Below are 26877 nucleotides of genomic sequence, written 5' to 3'. Positions count from 1 at the left end.
CTTCCTTTCCTTAAATTTAACTCAAACTCAACCTGCCCATGGCCACCACCTTTGTGGAGGCTTTCATTATCTTCTGGACTCCTGCGGAAGCCTCCTAATGGATCTTCCTCCAACTCCCTGTTGTAACGCATGGTGCATACCGCTACAAGTCAATCCTGCCTCTTACACAGATGCTGTCCTGTTTATTACTTCCTTTCCTCAAAACCCTTCAGTGACCCTAGAGTCTCTTGAGGAAAGTCCTCCACAAGCTGCGCTATCCAACCTTTCCAACCTCATCTCCTACTGCTCCTTTCTGAACTTAATGTTTTCTGACCTCTGTCTCATTGCCCGTTACTTCTTCCTGAGCTTGGACTTTCCTTTTTTTCCTTACACATTGGCTCCCCACCATTCTTTAAAATCTAACTTGAATATCCCCTCCACCAGCAAGCCTTTCAGGACGTTTTCTCTCCCATTCCCTAGCATTTGCACCTTCTTGGCGCACACATCATGCATTATTTTATATGGTCATGAGTCAACAAACATTTATTGAAGGCTTACTATGTGGTAGATCCTGCCAGCCACTGAATTATCTTTGTGATGTGTCCCATGCTCCCAATGGAACGGGAACTTCATGAATACAAGAACTGTATCTAAACTCCAGATGCTTTCCATCACCTAACGGTCTCTCTCCTTTACAAGGGTTTTACAAATGTTTGTTGCCTTGAATGGGAGGGGAGCCCATGGGGAAGCTTTGATCACTAAGGGGGTGGAGAGGATAAAACGGCCAAGGAAAAACTGGTGCCTAGTGAAGAAAACAGGAGGGGGTGACAAAGATGGAAGGAGAACTAAGAGTGTTCAGGGAGGGCTAGGATGGGAGGGGATGATGGCGATGGACTCATCATCAGTGACCAGTGCTACTGAGAAGGCAATGAGGGTAGTGATGGAGACTTGGGGAGGGTCCACCACCTTTTCTTGTTTCTCTTTTCAGATGTCTGCTCCAGTGGAGACCCAGAGCTCCGGGTCGGGCTCCCCACTGCCTTCGGCTGACAGGTAACGCCCCCGTCCTCCAGACGGGGAGGAGGGGAGAAGGGGTGAGAGCTGTGGATGCTGTCCACGTAGGATTGTCTCACTCTCTCTGTCCCCTGTCCTGACACACTCAGGTCCTGGACTCAAAGCGAGTGGCAGGCCTGGTACCTGGACGTGAGAGCCCAGGTCTTGTCATTGCGCTGTGGGCTGGAAATGTTGGAACAGCAGTTGCCCCAGCCTCTGGTGAGTCTGTGAAGGACCCCCCCCCCCAATTTCCTACAACAAGCCCCCTCCCCCGTGAGCCCTCACGGGCTCCCCATTGCTCTGATGTCCCTTCTTGCTCTTAAATCTGTGAGCCTGGGCTCCCTCCTGGCCCCTGATGAGCCCCTGTTGTTCGGGCCCTCCTCTCCGAGGCCCACCTTGTTGCTTCACCTTCTCCTGCTCCTGGCACATATCCATGACTAGTGTCCCCCTCAGGCCACCCGGTGGCTCTTTGGGGGCCAGAGTAGGAGAGTAAATAGGCCTTGGGTGATTTACTGAGGAAGCTGCTGTGCTTTCCTATCGGAGACCTCCCCCTCTCCTCTCCTTCCTGGCTGCTCCCCCTCCCCCACATCCCCCAACTGGCTGGCATCCCCCTCCCCTCCCTACTCTGCCCTGCCGGACTGCGAGACTGAGGCCCCTTGGCGGGTTTCCAGGAAACGGGCTGGCTGGCGGGGGAGTTGGGAAAGAGTTAAGGGCAGGCCTGTTGTGTGCTGTGTGCTGGGCTGGGGGTGGGGGGGTCAGGGTTGGGGAAGGGGTCAGGGGAGGAGGGGATGGGAGGGGCGGGGCTCCATCTGGCGGGCTGCACCTTAGGAAACACTGAGCCAAGACGCGGGACGGACAGACGGATCGTGGGCTGGAAGGCTGGTGGGATACCAGAGAGCTGTGGGCTAGGAGGGCTCGGGGGTTAAGGGGGGAAGCCAGACAAGGCTGAGTGAGGGGTAGGAAGTCCCCACTGGGCAGGCAGGCTGGCCTGAGCAAGGGTGACTCCCCTGGCCCGGGAGGAGCGGGGCCCCAGCTTCCCAGCTCTGGCTTCCCCCAACCTAGCCCTGGGCCCTTTGGCCTGGCCCCACCACCCGGTGGTCCCATCAGGAGGGTGTGGAAAGAGCCAACCCTGCTCCTCCATGTGCCCACCTCCTAACGGTCAGTCAGCCTGCTTGCCCACGTGGCCACCTGTCAGCTCGGCTGAGCGGGAGGTAGAAAAAAGGCGCTGGGCTCCGGGTCTTGAGGGCTCTTGGAGTGACAGACACTGCTACCCTGGCCTGAGACGCCTCCTTTGGGAAGTCCTCTGGTAGGTCCTCTGGGGCCTCCCTGCCTGGGAGCTGGGGGAAGGGGAGCTAGAGCAGAAAAGCTGGGCTGGGCTGGGCTGGGAGAGACCCTGGGGAGAGGAGCTCTAGGGGAAATTGAACCAATGCAGGTCCTAGAAGAAGGGGGTCCCTGGGGAATGGGGACCTGAGAAAGAAATACAGAAGAAGGGAGAGGGCTGGCCTGCCCTACTGCTTCCTCTGCAGGTTCCCAGAGGGACATCAGGGGTAGGGAACCCAAAGGTGTCTTCCCTGCCTCAGGGTGGGACAAGGGGAGGGAAGCAGTTATCCAGATCGTGCCCGTCAGGGTGTGTTTAGGTTCCGTCAGGAGCTCAGGGGTTTTGCTTCAAACACGGCATTCCCCCGTCCGCACTCAGGGTGCTCCTGGGTGTCTGACCTGTTCTGCTGCCCTTCCTTGCTCCACCACGTGGGTAAATGAATGGGGCGGAGGGGTTGGTGTGCTGGTGGGCTCCCCCCCAGGTCTCAGCCTTCATTTCAGCATTCTTTGCTGTTGTGTCGTAGGCTGGATCCTACACCCCACTTAAGACTGCCATGGGTAACCCAGCGTCCAGACCCAGCTGCCTGGGGGAGAAAGGTCATCACTCGGAAGAGTTTCTGAAGAGTCAAGGGGGCGGTGCTGGGCCAGGGCCAGGTCCTGGGCCTGGGGCTGGCCTCTGTCCCCCCACAGCCCCACCCCCTCCTGCCACATCCCTCTCACCAGGGAGCCCATGGGCCTGGAGGGCCCATAGCACTCGGGAGGTGACAGAAGTGACAGAGGTCACAGAAACAGTTGTGACAGAAATCGTGGAGGTGACACGATACCCAGGGGGCCGGCAGCCCACGGTCACCCGAACGGTGACCATGCTGAGTGAGAGTGCTGGACCACTTGCCCCGGTGAGCTCTAGTCCCGAGGAACTCATGGTGGGTTAGGAGGTTTGAATGGGAAGGACGTTATTATCATTTGGGACATTTGGGGGTTAGGCAGCTATCCCTGGCCCTTTCTCTAGGTACCCCAGTGGGCAGCCCTTCCTCCTTCTGAACCCCCCGAGCCTCCTGCTGCTCTCCAGAGCTGGTTGGATGACATGGAGGAACTACAGACAGGACAAGGGCCTCCAGCTGCTGAGGTTAAAGTAGCCAGTGCCCAACTACAGGAGCAAAAGGTAGGAGGCCAAAGGGGCAGGGGTTGGGGAGTGCCCAAGAGAAGGGTGGGAGACGGGAGAAGACTGTGCTAAAGTAGCCTTTTGCCCTGATAGGCTCTGAGCCTGGAGATTTTACACGTTCTGGGCACAGGGACCACTGACAGCGACTGTAGATACACCCCCCCCCTTTTAAATAAACATGTTCCCATTGACCCACCCCCTCCTCAGAATGGTGTTAGAAAGGCATGCTTTTTACAGTAATTCGTCCATTTGTTCATTCATTCAAAACATGAGCTGGGAACTTGAGAGAGAAACAGAAATGAACAAGACAAGATGCACTTGAGAGGTGGTGAGGGTCTGGAGCAGCAGAAATGGGAACGAGGGCTTTGAACTGAAAAGATTTGAGATAAAGCTGTTGGGGCATAAGAGTGAAGTAGGGGGCACAAATGGGTAACCTGAAGACATGATGACTAGTGTTGTCAATAGAGAGAGAAAACTCTTATTCTAGAGTTGTTTTTCTAGAGGTGGAGCAAGAGGGGATCAGGGGAATTCGTGCTAAAAGGAACTCCCGAGACCACTATGTCCAAGCTTTTCACTTTACAGATGAAGAAACTGAGCCTCAGAGAAGGAAAATGACTTGTCCAATGTCACCCAGAAATGATGAATTTTGTTTGGAACTATATAAATAATTATCAAACTTGGAGCCATGATCCTGTGTGTGACACTGGATTTCTAGACTTGCCACTTACTGAGCTATGTCTTACTAATATCTTACTGATGGTCACCTAGACCACTGTCTTCAAGGTCTGAGGGAAGGAGACCCTAGGTAGATATTGTTCACACACATACACAGGGCAGGGGGAGTGAGGAGAGACAGACCCAGATAGAGACAGACAGACAAAGACAAAGAGAATTAGACAGACACAGAGAGAGGCAGAAAGACAGACTGACAGAGCAAGACAATGAGAGAAATAGAGAGGGAAACAGAGACAGGAAAGGAGAGAGAGGGAGAGAGACAGAGACAGAGAGACAGAGAGACAGAGAGAGACAGAGACAGAGAGAGGAGAGAGACAGAGAGAGGGAAAGAGAGAGAGAGAGAGAGAGAGAGAGAGAGAGAGAGAGAGAGAGAGAGAGAGAGAGAGAGAGAGAGAGAGAGAGAGAGAGATTCTCTTTACCCCTCCTTGGGATTAAGAAATTCTTATTCTGTCTTTTCTGGTTACTTTAAGGATAGACACCAGACAGAGACATGGCAGAGTCAGAGAAACTTAACTAGTTTATAGTCAAGTCCCACAAAGCAGCAAACAAAAATAAGACAAACAGTACCAAAAGTACCAAAGTTCAGAGGTTCAGCCCAAAGCCAGTGACATTTGCACTTATTTCCAGACTTCATGCTGTGTTTTCTGAATGTGTTCCCGATTTTTTTCCCTGTCTTTAACATCTGGTCCCTGGGCTGCCCCTTTCCCTTCCTGCTATTTCCCTCAGTCCATCCCCAACCTGAAAGATTGGCAGCTTCCCTCCTCTCGATCATCCCTCCTCCTTTGGCAATAAAACTAGTGGGTCAGTTTTGACCTTCCCCCTTTCCCTCCCATATATGGAGCTGCTCTCCCACCTGTCCTTAAGCAGTCCACAACAGAATGTTTCTGAAATCCAGCACCATGGACAAAGTCCCAGAAATTCATGTTGCTTTTAAAGGCAGCCAGGAGGTAGAGAGATGTCTAAGAGGCAGCCGAAAAATGTGGGTCTGGAGGCTGGAGAGGCTTAGGGCTGAAGCATGAGAATCTCTAAAATCCCAGAATTAGAATGGATCTCGGAGGACAGCTAGTCCAGTCTTTAGCCAAATCATGACAGCGGTCTGGTGGTTGATTTTTAGTCTATTTAGACTCCACTTAAAGCTTTGTGGAGAGAATGCTAGACTTGCAGTGAGAGAGATAGACATGGGTTTGACACCCATATATGCAAGTTTCTTAATTTTTTTAGCCTCAGTTTCTTCATTTGTAGATGGGAGATAAACTAGCTCCTACCTTTTTATTGTGATGATCAAATATGTAAACTGCGATATTGTTAGTTATTATTATTTCCTCAGTTGTAAATTTGAGGGGATTGGGCTGAATCTCCAAGGGCCTCTGTAGCTCTAAATCTATGTTACTATTTATCTCCATGAGTGGGATTAGAGTACTCCTCCCAGAAACTTATTTCATTTTTGGACAATTCTAATTATAAGGAAGTTTTTTCTTACAAATTTTTCCTCCTTGTAGCTCCAATGTCCACTCTGGACAGGGAAGTGGTGATTGGAGCCATGGGAATGGATAAGTTCTCCAAGGGCAAAGGAGCAAAGAGAGGAAAAGACTGAGGCAAAGCTTTGCAGTAGAAAGAAATTTAAGAGACGTGACAGAAGGAAGAAAGGCTAAGATAAGAGACTCTCTCCTAACTCTCTGCCACTCTCCTATGTTAGGAATGTTTGGAGAGGTAGGACAATAATGAAGAGAGTGTGGAGTTTGTAGCCGAAAGAAGAGAAAAAATAACAAGAAATGTAGAAGTCAAATTGCATTGGATTCTTTAGGGATATTTGGTAATGAAGTCCTTAGGAACCTCAGAGGGAACAGGGTTTTTTGGGGGAGGGGGAGTATTTTGTGATAAAGTTCTTAAAAATTTCAGAGGGAACAGGGCTTTTTGGGTTTTTTTGGTTTGTTTTGGTTTGGTTTTTTTGAGGAAGTATAGGATATTTGGTGACAAGGTCCTTTGAGACCTTGGAGGAGACAGAATTTTTTGGGGGGAGGGGAAGAGGGAGGGAATCAGAAGTCATATTTGAAGAATTGAAGAATGAGTGGGTGGCAAGGCAAAGGCAATGATGATGACTCTTCAGAAGTTTGGCAGTGGAGATGGGCCAGTAACTTGAGATTGTCACAGGGATATAGGAAAAATAGGAGGGGAAACTGGGTAGAAATATGAAGTTCTGAGATAGAGGAGTATGGAAAAAACAGGTTCCATTCTCCACCCCTATCCCATCCCCTTGGAGAAGCTAAATGAGACACAGCTCATTCACAAACCTGCTCAAGCCCCTTGGGAGAGGACTTTTTGAGGGCTGAGTATAGACGCCTTCTGCCCTCCATGGCTGTTCCAGCTCCTGAAACGGCTGCTGGAGGAAGGCAGACCCCGGATGGAGCGGCTCCTTCAAGATACTCAGGAACAGCCATCTGAAGGAGACGGAGGTGAAGAGAATGAGACCCTCACTAAGCTTCAGAAACAGTGGGACCAGCTGACGCAGAAGGCAGAGGCCAGGTGAGGATCTTTGAGGGAGGGATGCCTGAGGTTGGGAGTGTGATGGGATGAGGGAGGACTGAAGGTAGTATGATGTGGCAAAGACCCCTGGCTGAGGCCGGGGGGAGATGTTTGTGTGATATGACCAGGGTTAGGAAAGCTGAAACTGGGAAATGGTGGAGATGATGACAGTGGCGAGAAGGAGAGACTGAGATTCTATGAAGGAGACTAAAGTCAGAGAGCGTAACTAGATTATGAGTGGATGATATGGGCAGGGATAGTGACTGGGAGAATAAGCAAAAAATATAAATAAATAACAATGACATACTTTCATATAAATATATAAATATTTATAAATAAATAACAATAGTATAATAGCATTAATCATTGGTAGAATATTGAGGGACTCTGGGAGTGGTTGGACAGGACAGTAGACAGGAATGGGGATGAACATTGAGTCTGCGAGGGAGGGAAGGAAATGGTTAAAGTTACTCTGTTCCTCCCTTTTTGGTCCTAGGTGGAGGCTTCTTGAACAGTTAGTACCTGCAGCTCGGAGTTTCCAAGCAGCTCGTGATACCTTTGTGGCCTGGCTGGGTCCTGTTGAGAGGCTCCTGGCTCAGCTCTGGTGGGAGGAGCCTGGCACAGGGCCCCTCCAGGGTGCCCTGGAGCAGGTGCAGGTATGAGGGAGGGTGCCTCTTTGGGACAGGAGAGCCCCTTGGTCAGGTAGTTAAATGTACAATTACAATGTGGCTTTTGGCAGGGTGTATGTGAGGAAGTCCGACAGAAGGCATCAGACATGGAGACTGTTCGAGAGACTGGTCAGAGGCTCCTGAAACTGGTGGTGGGTGAGTTAGTGGCTGAGGGTGGGCAGGACTTTTTTGTTTTCCTGTCACCAGATGAAAACTGAGGAGCCCCTTCCTAAACACAGATCAGCTTCCTCCTCCCCTTAGCCACCATCTCCTAAATGATTCCTATCCTAGATGACATATATGGCTATAAAGGTTTGGAAAGATGGGGGAAGAGAAAAAAGTGGAATAAGATATAGAATCAGAAGACCTGGGTTCAAATGATTACTATATGTGTGTCTCTTAACCACTCTGGGACTGTTTTAAGAGATTGGTTGATTTAACCAGTAATTGGCCAATTATAGTCCCAGCCTAGCACCCAATCCGGCCTGTTGCTGGTTTTTGTATAATCTCAGAGCTAAGAAAGGTTTTTACATCTTTAAAAATGATAAAATTTTGTTTAAAATGCAAAAATGAAAACAACCAAAAAACCCAACTTAAAGTTATTGAGGCTGGATTTGGCCCTGAGCTCTTAGTTGCCTAAATGCTCTCTAAGGTCCCCTCAAAGTTCAGGTTCTAGTGTTTTAGCCCAGGTAGACTAGTCACAGGTGCACACCCCAGAGGCAAACCATCTTCCCAGGCTCTGTTGCAGGCCCCTGTGCTAAGAGACTTAGCCCTCTGAGAAACTTCATGGGTTCTCTACTCTGCATCCCAGCCCTAGTGAGGAAGCCCTAGGCAGTTCTTCAAGTTAGCCTCCTATGAAGCCAGGTAGCCTCCGCCTCCTGCCCTTTTCCTGCTCCCTTCTGACCTCTTCTCTCTTCATACTTGTGAACCCCTCCTGCTGAGGGACAGTCCCAGGCAAGAAAGGATCTGGGCACTCCAGTGGGCCCTGGATCCCCTCTATCTACTTTAGCTCCCCACTATGTTCTTGGCTCTCAGGATGGGATCTCTTGTCGTCCCCACCAAGTCAGGCTTCATTTGTTTTGACAAGGCACCTACAGCAGATCCCGGGGGTGTTATTTTTGCATTTTTTTTTGTATCCTTAGTGCTTACTTGCCACAATACCTGGAACCTATTAGGTGCTTAATAAGTGCTTATTGACTTGACGGTGGAAATAGTGTACTTGGATTTCAGCAAAGCATTTGACAACCTCTGAGAGTCCAGGGTTGATCTACTATCAAGGTGTGGACGAAACCCATTTATCTAAATTCAGTTGAGATAAGCCTGGCTTTTTCAAAAGGAACTTAATTAGGAAACTGAGAGAAAACCCAAAGAAATAACACAGTGAAACCCCCAAGGCCCAGAAGAGGAGGTAGTCATAGAACCCGGTACCCTGGACCTCCAGTAACCAAAGGCTCGTTGATAGAGCAATGGATAGCACAGCTTGTATCAGGCAACCCAGCTCCATGTGCTTTTACCAACCCTCGGTCAACCCTCCTGTGACTCACTCTGTTGGGAAACAGATGGGCAGAGATGCTTGGCATAGGAGTGGGTGGCAGCTGCCCTGGAAAGGAGATGGATGGTGAAAGAGGGGAAGACTCAGCTGAGGGGGAACAGGGACCCACCCATCTCACCTAAATCTTCCTCAGAGCCCACAGAGCATAGATACAGGATCCCATGGAAACAAGAGTCCAGGTGGGCCCAGCTTAGGAACCAGCTGTCATTGAGCGTTGTAGCTCAAAGCCTTGTTTAATCTCAGGCTTTTGCCATGGGGAGGAGTTAAAAGCTGCAGAGCCCACAGCAGTCTCTCCATCTCTGTTCCCCATGTCTCCTGTACCCTTTCCCCCATGACTGTGGTCTGTGGCATCTTTAATAAAAATCATTATCATCATAATAATAATAACTAGCATTTATATAGTATCTTTAGATTTTCAAAAGACTTTACAAATATTGCCTCATTTTACCCTCACAACAATCTGAGAAAGTAAATATGATTTCACAGATAAAGAAATTGAAACAGAGTTCAGGTTAAGTGACTTGCCTAAGATTATACAGCTAGGAAATGTCTGAGTCTGAATTTGAATTCAGATCTTCCTAAATCCAGGTCCAGTGTTGAGCCACCTAGATGCCAGTCAAAGTGCTTTGACTGTGCCCCCTGTGAGTCCCGGCCCTTTAACCCCTGTGCCCTGGCCTGGGATCCCCCGTGAGAGTGCAGTGCTCTGTGGGTTCCAGGGGAAGAGGCCCAGCTGGTACGGGAGCAGCTGGAGGAGCTGCGGGTGAGGTTGCTGCTGGCTGGGCAGAGCGGGGCCCACATCAGGCTCCGGCTGGAGCAGACGCTAGAGGCAGCCACTCGACTGCAGTCATCTGGAGAGCCGCCCCCGCCGGCAGCCTGGCTGGGGAGGCTCGAGCAGGCATGGGCAGCGGCTGAACCTGGCGAGCAGGAAGACAGAGACCAGGTACCTGGGGGATGCAGAGCAGTGGGGTGGCAAGGGGGCACTGCAGGGCCCAGAGGGCAGCCCCTCCTTCCATTTCATCCCTTTACCCCACCTCAGCTGCGGAAAGCCGTAGGGGAGGAACTGAGCCGTCTGGATGCACTTGGGCAGCGGGTGGAAGAGCTGAATGGAGTGACCCTGGAGGCTTCGGCACTCCAGGCCCAGCTGAGTCAACACAAGGTAGGCACTGTACCCACTGACCCACAGTCACTAACTAGCAATCACTGGCGAATTACTTATATTTCTGGGTCTCAATTTCCTCATCTGTAAAATGAGCTGGCTTCTGGGAGCCTATAATCTCCTCCATTTCAGGGACAGACAGATACATCAGAGGGGACAGACCTCACTTACTGATCCTAGGGACTGGGAAGAGCCAGGCTCCACCTGCCCCTCCTCTCCTCCCCCTGCTAAGGGGCAGGATAGGCAGAATAGGAGAAGAGGGGCCTCCCCTATCCTTCCCCCACCCCGCTACTCTCATCTGCCCCTTTTCTCCCTTCTCCCCTCACACCTGCCTCCCTGCTTGAACTTGCCAGCTACTGGCTGCAGAACTTCTCCAGAAGCAGGAGTTAAGGACCCGCCTGCTGGGACTTTTGATTGCTGGAATCCCGAGTCTCTGCCCCTCTGAGGAAAAGGAACAACTACAGGTGAGTGGTGGGGCCCTGGACTGGCAACTGGAGCAACTGTGCTCTGCCAGCCTGGAAGTCCTGCTTGCATGTCTCCCAAGAGTTAAGCCTGGCATCTGGGTCCTGAAGGCTCCAGCCTGTACTTCCCTGGTCTTCACTGCCCCCAGCACCAAGGCAAAGGCAGCAAGAAGAGGGGACTGCCTCCCGAGCTCTGGCGGGGCTCGTTCTCAGTCTCCCACTTCTCCCCTTCTCCTTTCCCCTTCTCTGGGGCCACAGCCACACCTGTGCCATAGCTAAACGGTATCCTCCCCTTTATGTACCCTCTTTTCTCCGCCGTTTTGAGTCCTCAGTCCTTTTGACTCAGGTATTTTGACGTTCCTATTGAACCCCCAAGTTTATTCATTCATTAATGATTTTGAATCATTTAGTAAGAACAGTAAGACTCATTGTCATGACTTTATCTAGAACAGCTCTCATTTGATTATTGTCATGTCCTTTTTATTTTATTTTATTGTTTTTGATAAGGTGCCTAGACTAGTAGATCAGTTCTGTTTTTGTTTGTTTTGCCTTTCTTTGCCTCAGTAGCTAGAACATAGTAGGTGCTCACTGTTTATTAACTTGACTTAATGACTCTAGGCACTATATTCTTGGATTTCACCAAGTCTATCCTGCTCTCATTGTGGAAAGAGTTGAGAGAAACCCATTTAGATATGGATTCAAAGCATATTCAGTGACAAGTTCCCCCCAAATATTTATTAACAGTCCAATGCTGACTCACAGAGAGGTCTCTTTTGGAAGGCCTCAAGGATCTGATCTTGAGTGTTGTATGATTCACCAAAATTTATCCTCCATCATTTGGATGATGGCATAGATGTGGCCTACTTATCAAATCTGCAAATGACACAGAGCTGGGATAGATTGTTCACATACTGGGTGATGAGATCAGGATCCAGAAAGAACTGGATAGGCTAGAATGATAAAAGTAAAATTTCATGGAAATAAATGTAAAAATCCTTGGGCTCAACACAGAGAAAAGAGGAGGTGAGAGAAGCTATTAGTCTGGGGTTTTTGTAGCTGCACTGTCATGGCAAGTCAGTAGTGTGACACCGTAGCCTCAAAAGCCCGTGTAAGAGAGAGTGTCCAGAACAAGGGAAGGGATGTGTGTGGGGGGGCAGGTAGTGTATAAAGTGTGGGGGAGGTAGGGGGTTGCCCTTCCATTCACTGCTCTGATCAGACACATTTGGAGTATTATGTTTATTCCTGTATACCACATTTCAGGAAGGAGAAGAATGTATAGAGAAAGAGGTGCCCTCCCAAGGATGGAATCCAATCCAATCTTAAGCATTTATTAAGCACCTAATGTGTGATATGCTCAATCTGCTGGATAGAGTGCTAGACTTGGAGTCAGAAGGAACTCATTTTATATCCTGACTCATACTTACTATTGTTATTATTATCATTATCATTATTATTATCATCTAGATGCCAAGGATCCAAAATAAAAACAGAATAAAACAAAACACTCCCAATCTCTGAGAGACTTACATCCTGGTGGGGGGTGGGAAGAGAAAGGGGACTCACAACATGTAGCCTCATAAGTTTGTACATGATGATCTGAGGATAGAAACAATACTAACAATCAGGGCGAATGGGGAGAGGCTGCCGCTAGGTGGTGGGACATGAGCTGAGCCTGGAAAGGAAGGCATGAAGAAGTTCATTCTCAAGGCTTAGGGGGCAGTCTACACCAAGGTATCAAAGCAGGAGGCATGTAAGGTGGTCATGTGAACTCAGCCCGAGGAGAGAGGCTGGGGCCAGACTGTGCAGATTCCAAAGGAAATCTCCTGAGGGAACCGGGGAGATGTAGCTTAGAGAAGATTGGGTTGGGACATGTTAATTATTTCAATTATTAACTGGAAGAGAATTAAGTTTTTCTGCTTGACCCCAGAGGGCAGAACAAGGATCGATCTGCTAAGTTACAGAGAGGTAGATTTAAGTTTGATGAAAGGAATAACTTTCTAATGATGGGAGCTGTTCAGAAAAAGGAAATGGACCGTCTACCATCACTGAAGTTTTCAAATTGATGCTCGATGGCTACTTTTGGCTAAGATGTAGAAGAGATTCATGTCAAATGCAGGTTGGACTAGAGGGTCTCCATGGTCCTTTCCAACTCTGATATTCAATCAATGTTCATTCAATAAACATTTTTTAAAATTTACTGTGCCCAGAAATCTGAGCTAATATAGTTTCAATAACAAAATACCCCTGTCCTCATAGCAGATTTGTAAAGTATATATATATATATAATAACATGCAACTCTCCATGATGAGTGTATCACAGAGGGCAAAGTATTCTATGAAGCCTGAGGGAGCAGAAAATCGGAGTGGGGAGGGGGGTTCCTAGAGGAAGTGTCCATTGAGTTAAATCTTAAAGGATAAATAGGAACTCAGCAGGCAAAGATGGAAAGGGAACAGACATACTGTCCTCTGAGTCTGTATGTTCATCAATGTCTTTGAATTATTGAGTCTTGTCCAAGTGATTGAGTCCCCTTTCACTTGTAATCCCTAAGCTCCTACATTAAGTGTACTACATTTCCTCTTGTCCCGTCGGCAGGCAGAACTGGAGCTCCTTCGCAGTCGGGCTCAGGAGGTACAACAGAACAGTACTGCGGGAGTGTTGTGCCGTGAGCGGGCCCTCTCCCTGCTAGCCCAGTTTGCAGAGGCCCAGGGTGAACTGACCCCATGGCTAGAGGAAGCCCAGGACATTGTGGCCCATCTCAATCCACATGCAGCGGCTGGCAGCCCTGAGGCCTGCAGGGAGCAGCAGGAATTGCTGCAGGTGAGTCCGGGGGACAAGGGATCAGGCATGGCACCTGATTCTGGAGACCTTAGTAGAGAGACCTTCGGTAGGGAGAGAGATTACTGAGGCAGTAGAAGGGGGCAAGAATCCTCCTGCTCCTTTAACAAGAACTGCCTTTTTCTGAAAGATGTGCAAGGTAGTAGCAAGAATTCTGGATTCGAATTTAGAAGATCTGGCAACTTATTTAGGCTATGCGGGACTCAGTTTCCTCATCTGTAAAATACTTAACTTCTGTGGGACCTAGTTTCTTCATCTATAAAATACTTATTTTTTGTGGGACTCAGTTTCCTCATTTGTAAAATATTTATTTTCTGGGGGACTCAGTTTCCTCACCTGTAAAATAAGGGCCTTGGAACAGATGGCCTCTGAAGTCCCTTCCAGCTCTAATTTTTTTTTTTTTAGAGGCAGTTTCCTGAATTTGGATATCCTTTGACCTCCCCTCTCCTAGCCTTAGACTTGACTCTAGTCCTTTCTCCAGCCAGAAGGCGCCCAGGCTAGAGTGGCCCATGACAGGGCATGCTAGGAACCAGCCTTTGTTCTCCCCGTTTTTGGTAGTTTTCCGGTCCATGACACCCCGCTCCCCATCATCACACGGCTTCATGGGGTCGTTAGGACTTAGGTTCCTTAGTCCTATGGATATTTCCCTGGCAGCTTTTAAAGTCCCTGGCTTTCTCTCCTGTTGTCCCTCCTCATTCTCTCCCTGATTCTCCTCTTCTCAAAGTCCTTCATCCGGAGACGGGAGGAGGTCTACAGAGCTGGAGGGTTTCTAATGGACTTTAATTGAGGAAATGTTTATTAGGGACAGAGAGGGTCTGAAGGAAAAGGGGGGCAACGAATGCCGGGGGGCTGCAGGAGGCTGATGGGCGGCAAATGCCGAGGGGAGTTGGGGTCGGAGCGTCTCGCAGCCTTGGTCTCCTATTACCGGGTCCGTCCTGCCGCAGCATCTTCGAGAGGCCATTGCGGAGCACAGGCCCCTGGTGGGGAAGCTGCAGCGGGTGTTCGTGCAACTGAAGGACCTAAATCCAGCCCAGAGCACCCCCTTCCAAGAAGCCTGGCAGGCAGCGGAGGAGGAGCTGGGGGCCCTGAGGGGCCGCGTGGACAGCGTGGCAGCCACTCTGGGGCAGACTGTGCCCCAGTACACTCAGGTGAGGGATACAATCGGGAAAAGGTGGGTACAGCCGGTGAGGGGGTGGGGCGACGGCTACAGGGAAAGCAGGGCATAGGTGGGGGCGGGGCAGCGGACAGGAGAGGACCCGTGCAAGGGGAAGCTGTGGGAAGGGGCGGAGCTATAACTGGTCCAAGGATGGAGCCCCAGACTGAAGGAGGGGTGAAGGTGCAGTGGGATGGCGGACGCTGTGGTCATTTGTCACCCGAGGGGCAGAGAGGCACCGCAATGCCCCTCTGTCCCCTTCTTCCCAAATTTCCAGCTGAGCGAAAGGTTGGCCCGGCTGGCAGAACAGCTGGAACAGCTGGCCCGGAGAGTGGAGAATGTGGGGACAGTCCGGGCTGATGCTCAGCGCATCCGGGAGCAACTGCGGGAGCAGAGTCTGCTGCTGAGCGAGCTAGAGCCCGTGGGGGCGGCGCTGGACACTGCCCGGGTTCGAGCCCAGGAGCTGGGGGCTGGGGTCACTGGGACCCTGGATGAAAGCCCCGAGGCTGGGCTGGGGCCTCGAGGTATGAGGCTGGCTGACCCGCAGGGCTGGGGGCCTCCCCGGGATGTGGGATGGGCCAGACTGATGGGCCATCTTCTGGCTTATAGCGAGTCTTATACATCGGCCCGCCGGGTCCTCTCCCTTACCCTGTCCCATCGTTTATTAGCAGTGCTTCAGGCTGAGGCAAATCGCTTGTGGGAGCGCTGGTCAGGGATGCAGGCCGCAGCCCAGGAGCGGGCCAACTGGCTGCGGGTCGTGCTGGCTCTGGCAGAGCAGTTCTGGCAAGGCCTGGCTGACCTAGCCACCAGTCTGGCTGATACCCAGCATCTGGTGCTGCACATGGAGGATGCAGGGCCAGAGCCTGAAGGCATCCGGAGCCGACTTAGTGCCATGCAGGTATCTACTGGACCAAATGGAGATAAGGGGTAGGAAGACCCAATCCTTCCTTTTTTCTCTTTTCTCTTTTATTCTTTTTCCTTTACCCATATCCCAGAAAATCCCCAGGGGCAATTTCATACCCAGGATGGGGTGGGCATTTAGGATCTTTGTAAAATACCATAAGAGTAGGATCTTTGAGGAAGAGGAAGACTGCTTAATGCTTACAAAACACAGATTTAAAAGTCAAGATGACCTTACTCATTTCCCTATCTTTCTCCAGGCCCTGAGGGAGGAGGTGGATGGACTACAAAGTGAGTTGGATGCTCTGGGGGCCCTGGGCCTGGAACTTCTGTCTGCCTGTGGGGATGGGGACCGACCTGAGGTGACACGAAGCATGGATGAGGTGAGTAAGGGGGATAGGGAGGGAAAGGCTTGTGAGGCAGAGATAGGGAAGCCGGTCTATTTCCCAGAGGGGCTATTACTATTACTATTATTACTATTACTATTACTATTACTATTACTATTACTATTACTAAACTCATTCAATTTTGTGATCTTATCAATTTGTGTGGTCCCTTCCATGGATGCAGATCACAGCCCATTTATTCCTGTCCATCCCCTTTCTGAAATTCCAGCCTTGTATAAATGGGCCCCAGGTGCTTTGTGCTTGGTACTAGAGCCTTTCTTTGCATTTTCCCAACATCTTGAACTGGCTGCTCACCTCCCATTCCTTGCCCTTAGCACAAGTCCAGTGCACACATCATCCATTTCCCTAACAACATCCTTTATTCCTGTTCTCCAGAGATCCTTGTTTGTTATGTACTATAGTTTGCTGGAATTAAAGGCACCTCTTCCTTGCCCTTTCTATTTCAGCTCACAAACATTTATTAACCACCTAGTGTGCCAAGAATTTATTAAACACAGGGAATACAGAGAAAGAAAAAAGACATTAAATTCACGGAGTCTAATGGAAACAACACCATGAAAACAACTATGTGCAAACAAGAGATATCCAGGATGAACGGGAGATAATCTTTGGGAAAGCTCTAGAATTAAGAGGCATTAGGAAATGTTTCCTGTAGGAGGTGGGATTTAAGCAGAGGAAGCTCATAAACAGAGACAAGGAGGTAGAGAATTTCAGGCAAGAGGGACAAACAGTAAAAAAAAAAAAAAAAAAAAAAAAAAAAAAAAAAAAAAATCCCCTGAGTGAAGAGATGGAGTATCTTGGTTGTGGACTAGCGAGGCAGCCAATGTCTCTAAAGCACAGAGTATGTGGAGGAGAGCAAGGTATTAAGGAGTCTGGGAAGGCCGGAGGGGACTAGGTTATATATGAAGACACTTGTGTGATAATCATCATTGTTTTTTCAATTCATGTGTCTCAAGTGAGCCCATATTGAGGCCACAAACAGCAATTTGTTTCTGGGGGGAGTTTAAGGTCTTTTAAAGAACTCTGCTGTTTTCTGAAGGCAATTCAGCCTATTTTTCTCTTCCTGTTTAATCCTGGACCCAACTTGTACATTCTTACCATCTGTCCTGTGCTAACAGACAAGCTCTATATCATCCATCCAACTGTTTTTCATGGTCTGGGAAACAGACATACTACTTTTATCTAATTCAATTCAAAGAGGAATAGTGTCCAATATGATAGAGCAATAGTCCTAATTGGTCTGTAATAATCAGACCACATCTGGAAAGTTCTATTTACTTCTGAGCCTCTCAACTGCATCTAAATGGCACAGTCCTTTGAGAGACGGCCCTCGAGTCAGGAAGACTTGGATTCACTTCTGGCCCTAGACCTCACTGGCTGTGTGACCTTAAACAAGTCATTTCACTAATGTCTGCCTCAGTTTCCTCATTTGTAAAATGAGGACACTAATAGCATCTACCTTCTAGAGTTGTGAGGACCAAATGAAATAATAATTGTAAAGCACTTAGCACAGTACCTAACACATAGTAATGCTATGTAAATATTGTTGTTGTTATCTCTAAAATGTAGATAAAAGTCATATTTACTTCCCAGGGTTGTTATGAGGATCAAATGAGATAATAATCATTAAGCACAGAGTCTAACACACATTAAACTATTATATAAATGTTAGCTATGTTATTAGAAGTGGTAGGGCAACCCAACAAGGTAGTGAATTTTAAATTAAATTAAAATTTTTTTTCCTCTTTTTTTTCAAAAAACAGAAATCACTTTCTTCCTCCTCCCATTCCTTCTTCCATTAGGAAAAAGAAAAAAAGAAAAACAAAGCTCTTGTAATAAATATTCACAATTAAGTAAAGCATGTCACATCATACCTAGGAAGCACTTTGGCAAACTAGAATGAGTACAAAGAAAGGTGACTAGAAAATCTTGGGGATTTCCACCTATGTCCCAGGAGAATCACTTTATTAAAATAGAGAGTCTTAAACACAGAGAGGATTAGGGACATAACAGCTACAAACATCTGAAATATTTCAAGTATTTGAATGATGGTCACATGGTAGAAGGATTAGGTTTCTTCAGCTTGGGGCCCAGAAAGCAAAGTAGAAACAATAGGTGGGAGCTATGTAGAGACAGATTTTTCAACTTCTTATAAGGGCAAGTTTCCTACCAGGCAGAGCTTCCCAAAAGTAGAATGCTTTGTCAGAGGCTTCAGTGAGCTCCGCCTCACTGGAAGTCTTTCTGATGGAAGCTGGATAACAACTTTGGGGAGATGAGATAGAGGGGACTCTCATCGAAGAAGCAATTGAAACTTGGAGATCCCTTTAAGTTGAATGAATCAAGAGCTAATCAATAATGATGATGCAATTTGGGGCATTTAGGGAAGCAGAGAGACCAGAACTTGGCAGAGGATAGAACCATCCATCATACTTTTGTCCCTGTCAGACCACTTCAAAAATAATTGTGTTCAGTTTTTGGTACCACATTTCAGAAGGACTTTACTAAACGAGAGTGTCCAGAGGAAGGCAGCCAGAATGGTCAAGGACCTTGAAATTATGCTACAGGAAGATCTGTTAAGTGAACTGGAAATATTAAGCCTAGAGAAGTGAAGATGCAGGGGAAGGAAGACATCTATCTTCATATATTCAAAGGGCTTTCATGTAGAAGAATTAGATGTGTTCTGCTTGGACCCTAATCAGAGGAGGGTTTTTTTTTAAGACTTTTTTTCATGTTTTTTCAAACAAACACAATTGTGATGTTAAAAGATTTCTACCAATAGCTTCTTAATAGTTAACATTTTTTCCATAATGAATTTCCTTTCTTGGTTAACCAAGTCCCAACAAGCATTTGTTAAATGCTTACTAAGAAGTTCCAAGTTACACCCTGAGGATACAAAGAAAGGGGGAATCTTGCCCTCAAGGAACTCACAGGGAGATAACATGCCAATAATTAGATGAGGTAAATTTAGGGCCAGGACCTGTGGTTTCATTGTTATAGACTTAGGAAATTCCCTCTATCAGTATAAATCAGTACTTTTGGTTCAATTTATAATCCTTTGCTAACAGGTTATGATACCTATCTAGGGTCACATAGCCAACATGTATCAGAGGTGAGACTTGAGATTAGGTCCTTTTGCCTTCAATGCTAGCTATGAAATAAATAAAGTTTATGGAAGATAATCTCGAAGTAGAAGGTATGAGTGGAATGGGGAAAGGGAAACAGGAAAGGGTATTCTTTAGAAAATGAGGTGTGAGTCCCAATTCAAAGAGGAATAGTGTCCAAGATGACAGAGCAATAGTCCTAATTGGTCTGTAATAATCATCTTCAGCCTCAGCTTCATCAAAGATTTAGCTTTCATGGTACTGGATTGAGTTTTGTTTGTTTGTTTGTTTCCCTAGCTTCCCCAGGATGGGACTACATTCAAGAGTCCAAATCCAATACTGATTGGCTCAGAAGGTTCAGCCTGCTCTGTTTTTCTGACCTGGGTTGGTTCCTCCTCCTCAAGCAACCAAATTTACCTCTAGTCCCAGGAGCTTGGCATATTGGCAACGGAAATAATGGCTTTAGCCCTAATATGGGTCAGAACACCCAGACTCAAGCAATCCCCTTAGCCTCTTCCTCCTGAGCAGCAGGGACTAGATAAAGCACTGAACCTCGATTTAGGAAGATCTGAGTTCAAATGTGACCAGAAGATTACTAAGTGAGAATTCCCAAACAAGTAACTTTAATATCTATCTGCCTCAGTTTTCTCAACCGTAAAATGGGGCTCCTTTCTCCCAGGGTTGTTTTAAGGATCAGATGAAATAATTATCATAAAATGCTTATTGTAGTAAGAACTAAATATAAACTTTAGTATTATTAGTTATATGCCATCAGATCTGGCTTTTAATTGTAGTTTTTTTCCCCCGAGGCAATTGGGGTTAAGTGACTTACCTAGGGTCACACAGCCAGGAAATGTTATGTGTCTGAGACCAGGACTGATGCTGTAGCCACTGGGTCACCTAGCTGCCCCCTCTTAATACTATTCTTAATATTATTGCTTTTCCTTTGTTGTCAATCCAAATTTACCTGCTATTGTTGCATTCTTCAGTATGTATTTTCTTGAAATCTGATTTCATTGGCAGGTTCCCTGAGCAGCCACATCATTGTCTTAAGACAACTTCCCTTTTTTCTTCATCTTTGGAGCCATTTATGAAATATAACCAGGATTTCTTTCTTGAGATCCTTCCAATTTCCTGAGTCAATTTTCCCCTTTAAAATCTCAGGTCATGGAATTCCACCCTTTCCTATTTCCTACTCTGGCAAAGTCTGGGTTGTATATTGAATTATAGCCATCACTCTCTTCCTTATTTACCGTGAGGGCAAAGGTAGAAGTCTCCCAAGATTTCTATAATTTTCACATCTCTCACCATGTAGTAATTCTCACAGGATTGGTGAGGATCAAATGGGATAATGTAGGTAAATGTCATTGTGAAACCTTAAGTTCTGTGCTGGTGACACCTTGTCTTCCCTCCCTCTATATTTCAGCAGGTAGCTGAAACAATCATAAGGCATCCCTACTTTCTACTGGCAGCAGCAAGTGTCCTCTATCCTGGTGGGACCTATGGATCCTCCCAATTCTTTTGTGGTGCATAGGAAGGTCCAGTTCCACCCTCCATGGGAAAGTCTCATCTCTTGTGCACAGTTCACTGATTCAAGCTTTTTCCTCTTGCTAATGTTTCCTGTTCTTCCACTATCCACCTTGCTGGCAAAGTTTTGGATTCCCTTCTCCTTCTGTAATTGTTTCTCATCTTGGCAAGGAATACCATTCTCCCAGATAAATCAGAAAAGAGAAAGACCTTTGTTTCTCTACTAGGGAAACAGCTCCTTTCTTTAACTGATTGAGACAGTCTCTTTTCTTAGGCCCCAGGGCTTACTTCAATCCATATAGGAATTGTTGACTGGCTGAGCATATGGAACCTCCACATTCTGTCCTATGATGACCGTGGTCTTAACTCACTAAAATCTTCTTTTTCTTGCCTGGGGCCTTGGCTCCAACTTCTACTTCCCCTACCAGATTTCCTTTTTGATCCTCTTTGATATACCCCAGGCCACAAGGATTTTTTCCTCTCCAAGTATTTATTTACTTGAACCTTGCAAGCCACAAGTGTCAGTATTTCTTCTACCCCTCATCATTTTCTTACCATCTCTAAATGCCAAAGAAATGGAGAAATGAAAAGGTCTAGAGTTAAATTTCGGGGACTTTAAAAATAAAAACATAAAACATTACTTAAAGTTGATATTGACATTGTTGTCAATTTTTTTTAAAGTAGAATCAGTTGTTCTATGAGAGCCATGATATAAAGGGTCAGGGAGTAATGATGAGCCAAAAGGAAAAAGACCCATCTTTTGAATCCAATGTCTGTGAACTTGGGGGAAGCTGAGTCATTCATAGGTTATATATGTGGTAAGCTTTAGTTAATGATTCTCCCATAAAGCAGACTGGGTGGCTCATTAGCTTCCTAAAACACCCTAATGTGTTAATATCTTCCCTAGGCCAAATTGGCCAGCATGATTCCTCCTAGAATCCCAGAGTCTTGCTCCTATCTATACCCTTTTTATTTTCCCAGAGTCCCATTCAGGAAAGCTGCAGGAATCTTGGGTTTATGCCCAGCCAATTAGAGACTGTCCTAACTAATGACTGTCTTTTGTGCTCCGATAGAGCCAGCAAGGTGGTGCAGCATGAGCCCAGAGTCAGGAAAATAGAATCTATCCTCAGATACCTACTAGCTGTACATCCCTGGGCAGATCAATGGACTTTACTTCAATGTCCTCAATGGTAAAATGGAAATAATAAAAATAGTCACCTCCCAGGGTTGTTGTGAGGATCAAATGAGATACTATTTATAAAGTGCTTAAAACAGTGCTTGACATCCAAGAAGGAGCTTAATAAATGCTGAGTATTTATTAAATGTCCACTACATGCCAGACACTGTGCTAAGTTGTGGGAATACAAACTAGAACAATCCCTACTTACAAAGACTTTACAAAGTACAGTGGATAAGATACTGGACCTCATGTACCTTCTAGCTGTGTCATTTGGATATTTTTAATTCATCTATAAAATGAAAGGTCTGGTTTCTATGGAATCTAAGCTTTCTTTTAGCTTTAAATCTGTGATGCTATGAGACAACTATGTATTTCTCTCTATGTATGTATATATATATGACAACTATATATATGTAAAGAACTATATATACATACATACTTGTCTATATATAATATATATTTATACAAATATGTGTGTACATATAGATTATATATACACATATTATATGTGTATATATTTATGTCTCTCTCTATATATATCAGACATAAACACATAGACCTGCCAAAAAGTGACAAAGAGCTCTCTTTCATTATACCTCCTCTAGCTAACTTTTGTATAAATTTAGTAATTCATTGCCTCCAAAAGACATACAAACACAGAACCATTTTTATAGTTCCCTCACTCTCTGTTTCTGATGAAACTGAGGGCTTCAGTTCTCTGTGGCTTATATTGCTAACTCCTATTAATAACATTGGTTAGGATGTATTCCCTGTTTGTCTTGGGACAGGTCCTTGGGGGAGGGATGAGAAAGAAAGGAGGAAAGAAAGCAGGAGGTTGCTCCCCCAGCAAGTTTTCTCTGACTTCTTGTCTTGACAGGAGCAGATTTCTGTTAATCTCTAATATAGTTAGAGATTCTTCTCCCAAAATCCAAACTTCCAGTTAACATTTATTTTTAGCCTCTTTTCTGTTATCTCCTGGCCAACCATTATTTCTTATTTTTTTAATGTTCTATGAATCATCATAGTCATTTCCTCCTCCTCTTCAAAACGGATTCCCCCTCCCATACACACACACACACACACACACACACACACACACACACACACACATAGAGAGAGAGAGAGAGAGAGAGACAGAGAGACAGAGAGAGAGAGACAGAGAGAGAGAGACAGAGAGAGAGAGACAGAGAGAGACAGAGAGAGAGAGACAGAGAGAGAGACAGAGAGAGAGAGAGACAAAGAGAGAGAGACAGAGAGAGAGACAGAGAGAGAGACAGAGAGAGAGACAGAGAGAGAGAGAGACAAAGAGAGAGAGACAGAGAGAGAGACAGAGAGAGAGACAGAGAGAGAGAGACAGAGAGAGAGAGACAGAGAGAGACAGAGAGAGAGAGACAGAGAGAGAGACAGAGAGACAGAGAGACAGAGACAGAGACAGAGAGAGAGAGAATATTTAAGCAAAAAAAAAAAACTTATTGAATAAAATATACAATATGTTCTCCTGGTAGGTATTCCATCCTCTTCCCTCCCAACCACATTAAAAAGAGGACATATTCTTTATCTCTTCTCTAGAGTCTTCACTTTTTCCATTGTTATACGTGTTGTGTATCACTTTTTAGGTAGATTCTATTTATTTTGCTCTATATAAGTATATGCACATTTTCCTATATTTTTTCCAACTTCCTGGCATTTGCCATTTTCTTACAACACAATAATGTTCCATTTCCTTTATATATCTTAATTTTTTTAACCATTCTCCAACTGATGGACGCTCACTTGTTTCAAGTTCTTTTCTGCCAGAAGTGTTGCTATGAATAGTTTGGTATACAAAGAACCTTGTTTCTGGCTTTGGCTTCTTTGAGGAAACATATGTTTAGTAAGGAAATTACTTAGTCAAAAGTATGGACAATTTAGTCACTTTTTTGGTGTGATTCCAAACCAAAATTCAGAACTTTGGGGCTACTTCATAACCCCCCCAACAGGCCATCTGTGTGCCTGCTAGTTTAAGTCTTCCCCATGGGCCACTATAATATTGACTACTTTTACTTTTTTCCTTTTTATTCAATTTGCAATGAATGAGGCGAAATCTCAGAATTATCTAAATTGACAATGGTCTCCTGTGATCTTGCTAGGCAGAGAGTGAACTGTCTTCATGTTAATCATGGGGTCATGGGTTGTAGGCTGGAAGGGACCTGGCCCAAATCTTTGAGGCTCTCAGAGAAGGAAAGGTTTGCTTCAAAAAGGAAAAAAAGTAAAAGTAGTCCATACCAGAGTGGCCGTGGGAAGACTTAAACCAGCAGGCACACAGATGGCCTGTTGGGGGGTTATGAAGTAGCCCCAAAGTTCTGAAAGCCTCTTTCAACTCTAATAAACTCCTTAGGATTTTGGGGGGTGTTTCCCTTAAGCCTTCTCTTATTCTCTCCCCCAAAGCACTTATGGGTTTTCTGTATATTCAGTCTCTAATCCAGATAACCCAGTAAACATGAGAGCATAAAACCAACATCATGGAAAGTTTTATAGCTGATCTTGGGTGGGGTCGGCTTGGCACACCGGGCTCTGCCCACCCTCAGCTCCAGGAGCCCTAGGACCTCACCCCATGGGCCTGTCGAGGCAGGTTGGCTGCTCTAAAGCCGACTCAGGACAACAAGACGTCTCTAGCCGGGCTGAGCTGGTGGTCTTAGCGGGGAGGGACTCAGTTCTGAACGCCAGCCTTCCTCCCCACCTCCCCAGACACCTGGCATCTGCTCTTTCCCTCCTCAGGGGGAGAGGCTCACATTCTGGCACCCCTGACACTCTCAGGGATCCTGAGAGCATCTCCTTTCCTTCCTCTGCCCCCAGCTCTACGCTTCCTGGCATAGCCTGAGTCGGGTGTGGACGGAGCGTCATCGGCATCTCGAGGAGCAGCTCCAGGATGCCCTCAGCTACCAGGAGGCCATGCAGGCGAGGCCCCTCTCCCTGCTCTCCTCCTCAGTCTCCCCCCCAAACTTTGCATTGCCCTGCAATTCCCTTTTACTGGCTTTTCATTGCCTTCCCCACCCCCAGTCAGGGCAAGACTTTCTTGGGATTCCTGGAGGTGGGAGGGAGGGTTCCAAGAAGGGACTATGCAGTCCTTCTGCCCCCTCCCTAGTCCAAGAAAATGTTTTCAGGCTTTCTTTTCCCTTCTTTAGAGGCTCCTGGCGTGGCTGGAAGGAGCTGAGTTACGGCTGGGACAAGACTTCCGTGTGGGGGGCACCTTGGAGTTGGCAAAACAGCAGCTTGAGGAGCTAAAGGTGGAGGAGGGAAGGGGCCGAGAGGAAGGAGGAGGGAAGGGGCCGAGAGGAAGGAACTGTCCCTGAGGGTTTATCAGAGGCTCTTAGTGCAGGGCTGAGAGAAGGAGCTGAAAGGAAGCCCTGCATCCCCACAGGGGCTGGTGGTGGAGGGTGTAATGGGACTGCGGGAGTTGGTAAGATTGGAGGCGATGTATAAAACAACTGAGATTAGAGTGCTGATCTCTCTCCTCCAGGATTTCAAGAGAGAGCTCTATCAGAGCAGAGTAGAGGTGGAAAGTTTGAGACACCGTCCTGCCCCGGGGGGGTCCAGAAGAGCCCAGTCCTCCACCTCTTCTGGGGGACTTCCGGCTACGCTGGGACCACTTAGAGCAAGAAACCGGCAGTCGGCAGGTAACAGCCACTCAAAATCTCTTTGCACCCCCACACTTTTGTCCTTTTGCTGCCCCGTCCCCACACCTGTACACCTGGGCTATATCCCATCTCTCTGTCCCTACTCCCGCCTTAGTCCCTGTGCTTCAACTCCTCTGGAGTCAGGCTTGTTTCTGGAGGGGCCTTTAAAACAGCATGGATGTACCCATGTGTGGTTCTCACTAAGGCCTTACCCCAGCAAGCCTGGTACGGGTAAAGACAACTTTGTGTTCCTTAGTATAGGATGGTTAGGGGAAACCAGTATCAGTGAAGGAGAGAGGAGAAATCAGAGAGGAAAGAAAAAGGGCACAGAGGGATGGCAAGAGATGGTCAGCAATGGGACCCAGAGGCCAGAGGGAAGAGGCTGGAGCAGCTTAGAGCCAAAGAACAGTGGCCGGGGTCCGCAGGATGTGATCCATGAGGAGAGTAGGACATTTCAGCCAGAGGGCTGGGTCGAGCCAAGCTGGAGTTGAGAAGGCAACAGTAGGAGAGGAGATGGAGGGAAGATGAGTTCTGACCCAGAGGGGAAGAGCCTGTGAGCATGGAAGCTTAGGCAGTGCTGTGTCAGAGACACCCGTGGAATGGCTGAGACCCTCAACATTCTGTGTCCAGTTTGTCCACAAGAGACAGCAGGTCAGAAAGCAAAGGACCACTGGGAGTTAAAAGGATGAAGGAGCTGGAGGTTCTGGGCGGTGTTCTTACCTTTGGGGAGATTGGGGGTGCCTGGGGGCAGTGTAGGGATGGGGACAGGAACTTGTGCAAGGAAGGAGCCCGGGTTTTTTCCTTCCTTATCTTCTTTCTCACAGCAACAACTGGAAGCCGCGCTGCTGGGCCTGGGCCAGCTGCAGCCACAGCTGGAAGAGCTAGTACAGTGGCTGGGCCACACGGCAGAGCAGCTTCAGGGAGCACCAGCTGTGGTCAGCCTGGATCTGCCTAGTTGTGAGATTGAGCTGGCCAAGCTCCAGGTAGGAGGCCCCCAGGAGCCCAGGAGGATTCAGTCCCCAGAGAGGGTGGGGTGGGTGGGGGAGAGGGGCTAGGGGATGTCCCTCTGGGCTGGCCTGAGACCCCTGGGCCATCCCGGTGCCTCCCCACAGGTGCTGCAGAATGATGTGCTGTCCAGGGCACAGACAGTGCAGTCGGTGAGCGAGGCAGCGCAAGGGCTGCTGCAGGCAGGCCTTGGGGAGGCTGAGGCTGGGCTCCGGGCGGCACTTCAAACTCTGGACCAGCGCTGGGAGGCCGTTCAAGGAGAGAGTCAGAGCCGGCAGCTGCAGCTGGAGAATAGCCGGGCCCAGGTCAGTCCCAAACCTCTTGTTTCACCCAATATCCATGGCTCCTGGGGCCTGAGGCAGCATGGATGATGACCCTGGCCCTGGCTCTGCCTCTTTGGACAAGTCCCTTTTCTACTCTGGAGGGGTAAAACGAACTGAATCTAGGCCCTTTTAGCCTGGGTATCCTACAATTCTGCCTCCCAGACTTTTCCCTCTGGCTCAGTCTCA

General features: G+C 47.5%; 2 protein-coding genes across 3 annotated transcripts in view; both read left to right on the top strand.

The window, feature by feature from the left end:
* The first annotated feature begins 1890 nt into the window (after nt 1-1890).
* On the top strand, nt 1891-26610 carry LOC141539530 (microtubule-actin cross-linking factor 1, isoforms 6/7-like). 2 transcript variants are annotated; one of them, XM_074262432.1, is made up of 19 exons: nt 1891-2335; nt 2871-3242; nt 3356-3508; nt 6609-6766; nt 7263-7422; nt 7506-7590; nt 9703-9926; nt 10023-10142; nt 10496-10606; nt 13197-13421; nt 14384-14587; nt 14870-15116; nt 15261-15490; nt 15753-15875; nt 24543-24644; nt 24872-24973; nt 25207-25363; nt 26188-26346; nt 26476-26610. In XM_074262432.1, exons 2-18 carry the CDS (start codon nt 2901-2903, stop codon nt 26316-26318), a joined length of 2874 nt encoding a protein of 957 aa, XP_074118533.1. In that variant the 5' UTR covers nt 1891-2335; nt 2871-2900; the 3' UTR covers nt 26319-26346; nt 26476-26610. The 2 variants fall into 2 exon arrangements, with proteins under 2 accessions (XP_074118533.1, XP_074118542.1); XM_074262441.1 differs by lacking the exon at nt 1891-2335 and adding an exon at nt 2394-2779.
* The window catches only part of LOC141547098 (microtubule-actin cross-linking factor 1, isoforms 6/7-like), a 45365-nt gene continuing 44909 nt past the window's right edge, over nt 26422-26877 (top strand). Inside the window, exon 1 of the mRNA XM_074275504.1 lies at nt 26422-26673. Within this exon, the coding sequence (XP_074131605.1) occupies nt 26422-26673 (252 nt within the window). The remainder of the gene's footprint in view (nt 26674-26877) is intronic.

This window comes from Sminthopsis crassicaudata, chromosome 1 (genome assembly GCF_048593235.1).
Source record: "Sminthopsis crassicaudata isolate SCR6 chromosome 1, ASM4859323v1, whole genome shotgun sequence".
NCBI classification, from domain to species: domain Eukaryota; kingdom Metazoa; phylum Chordata; class Mammalia; order Dasyuromorphia; family Dasyuridae; genus Sminthopsis; species Sminthopsis crassicaudata.
This window is presented reverse-complemented; position numbering and strand designations above follow the sequence as displayed.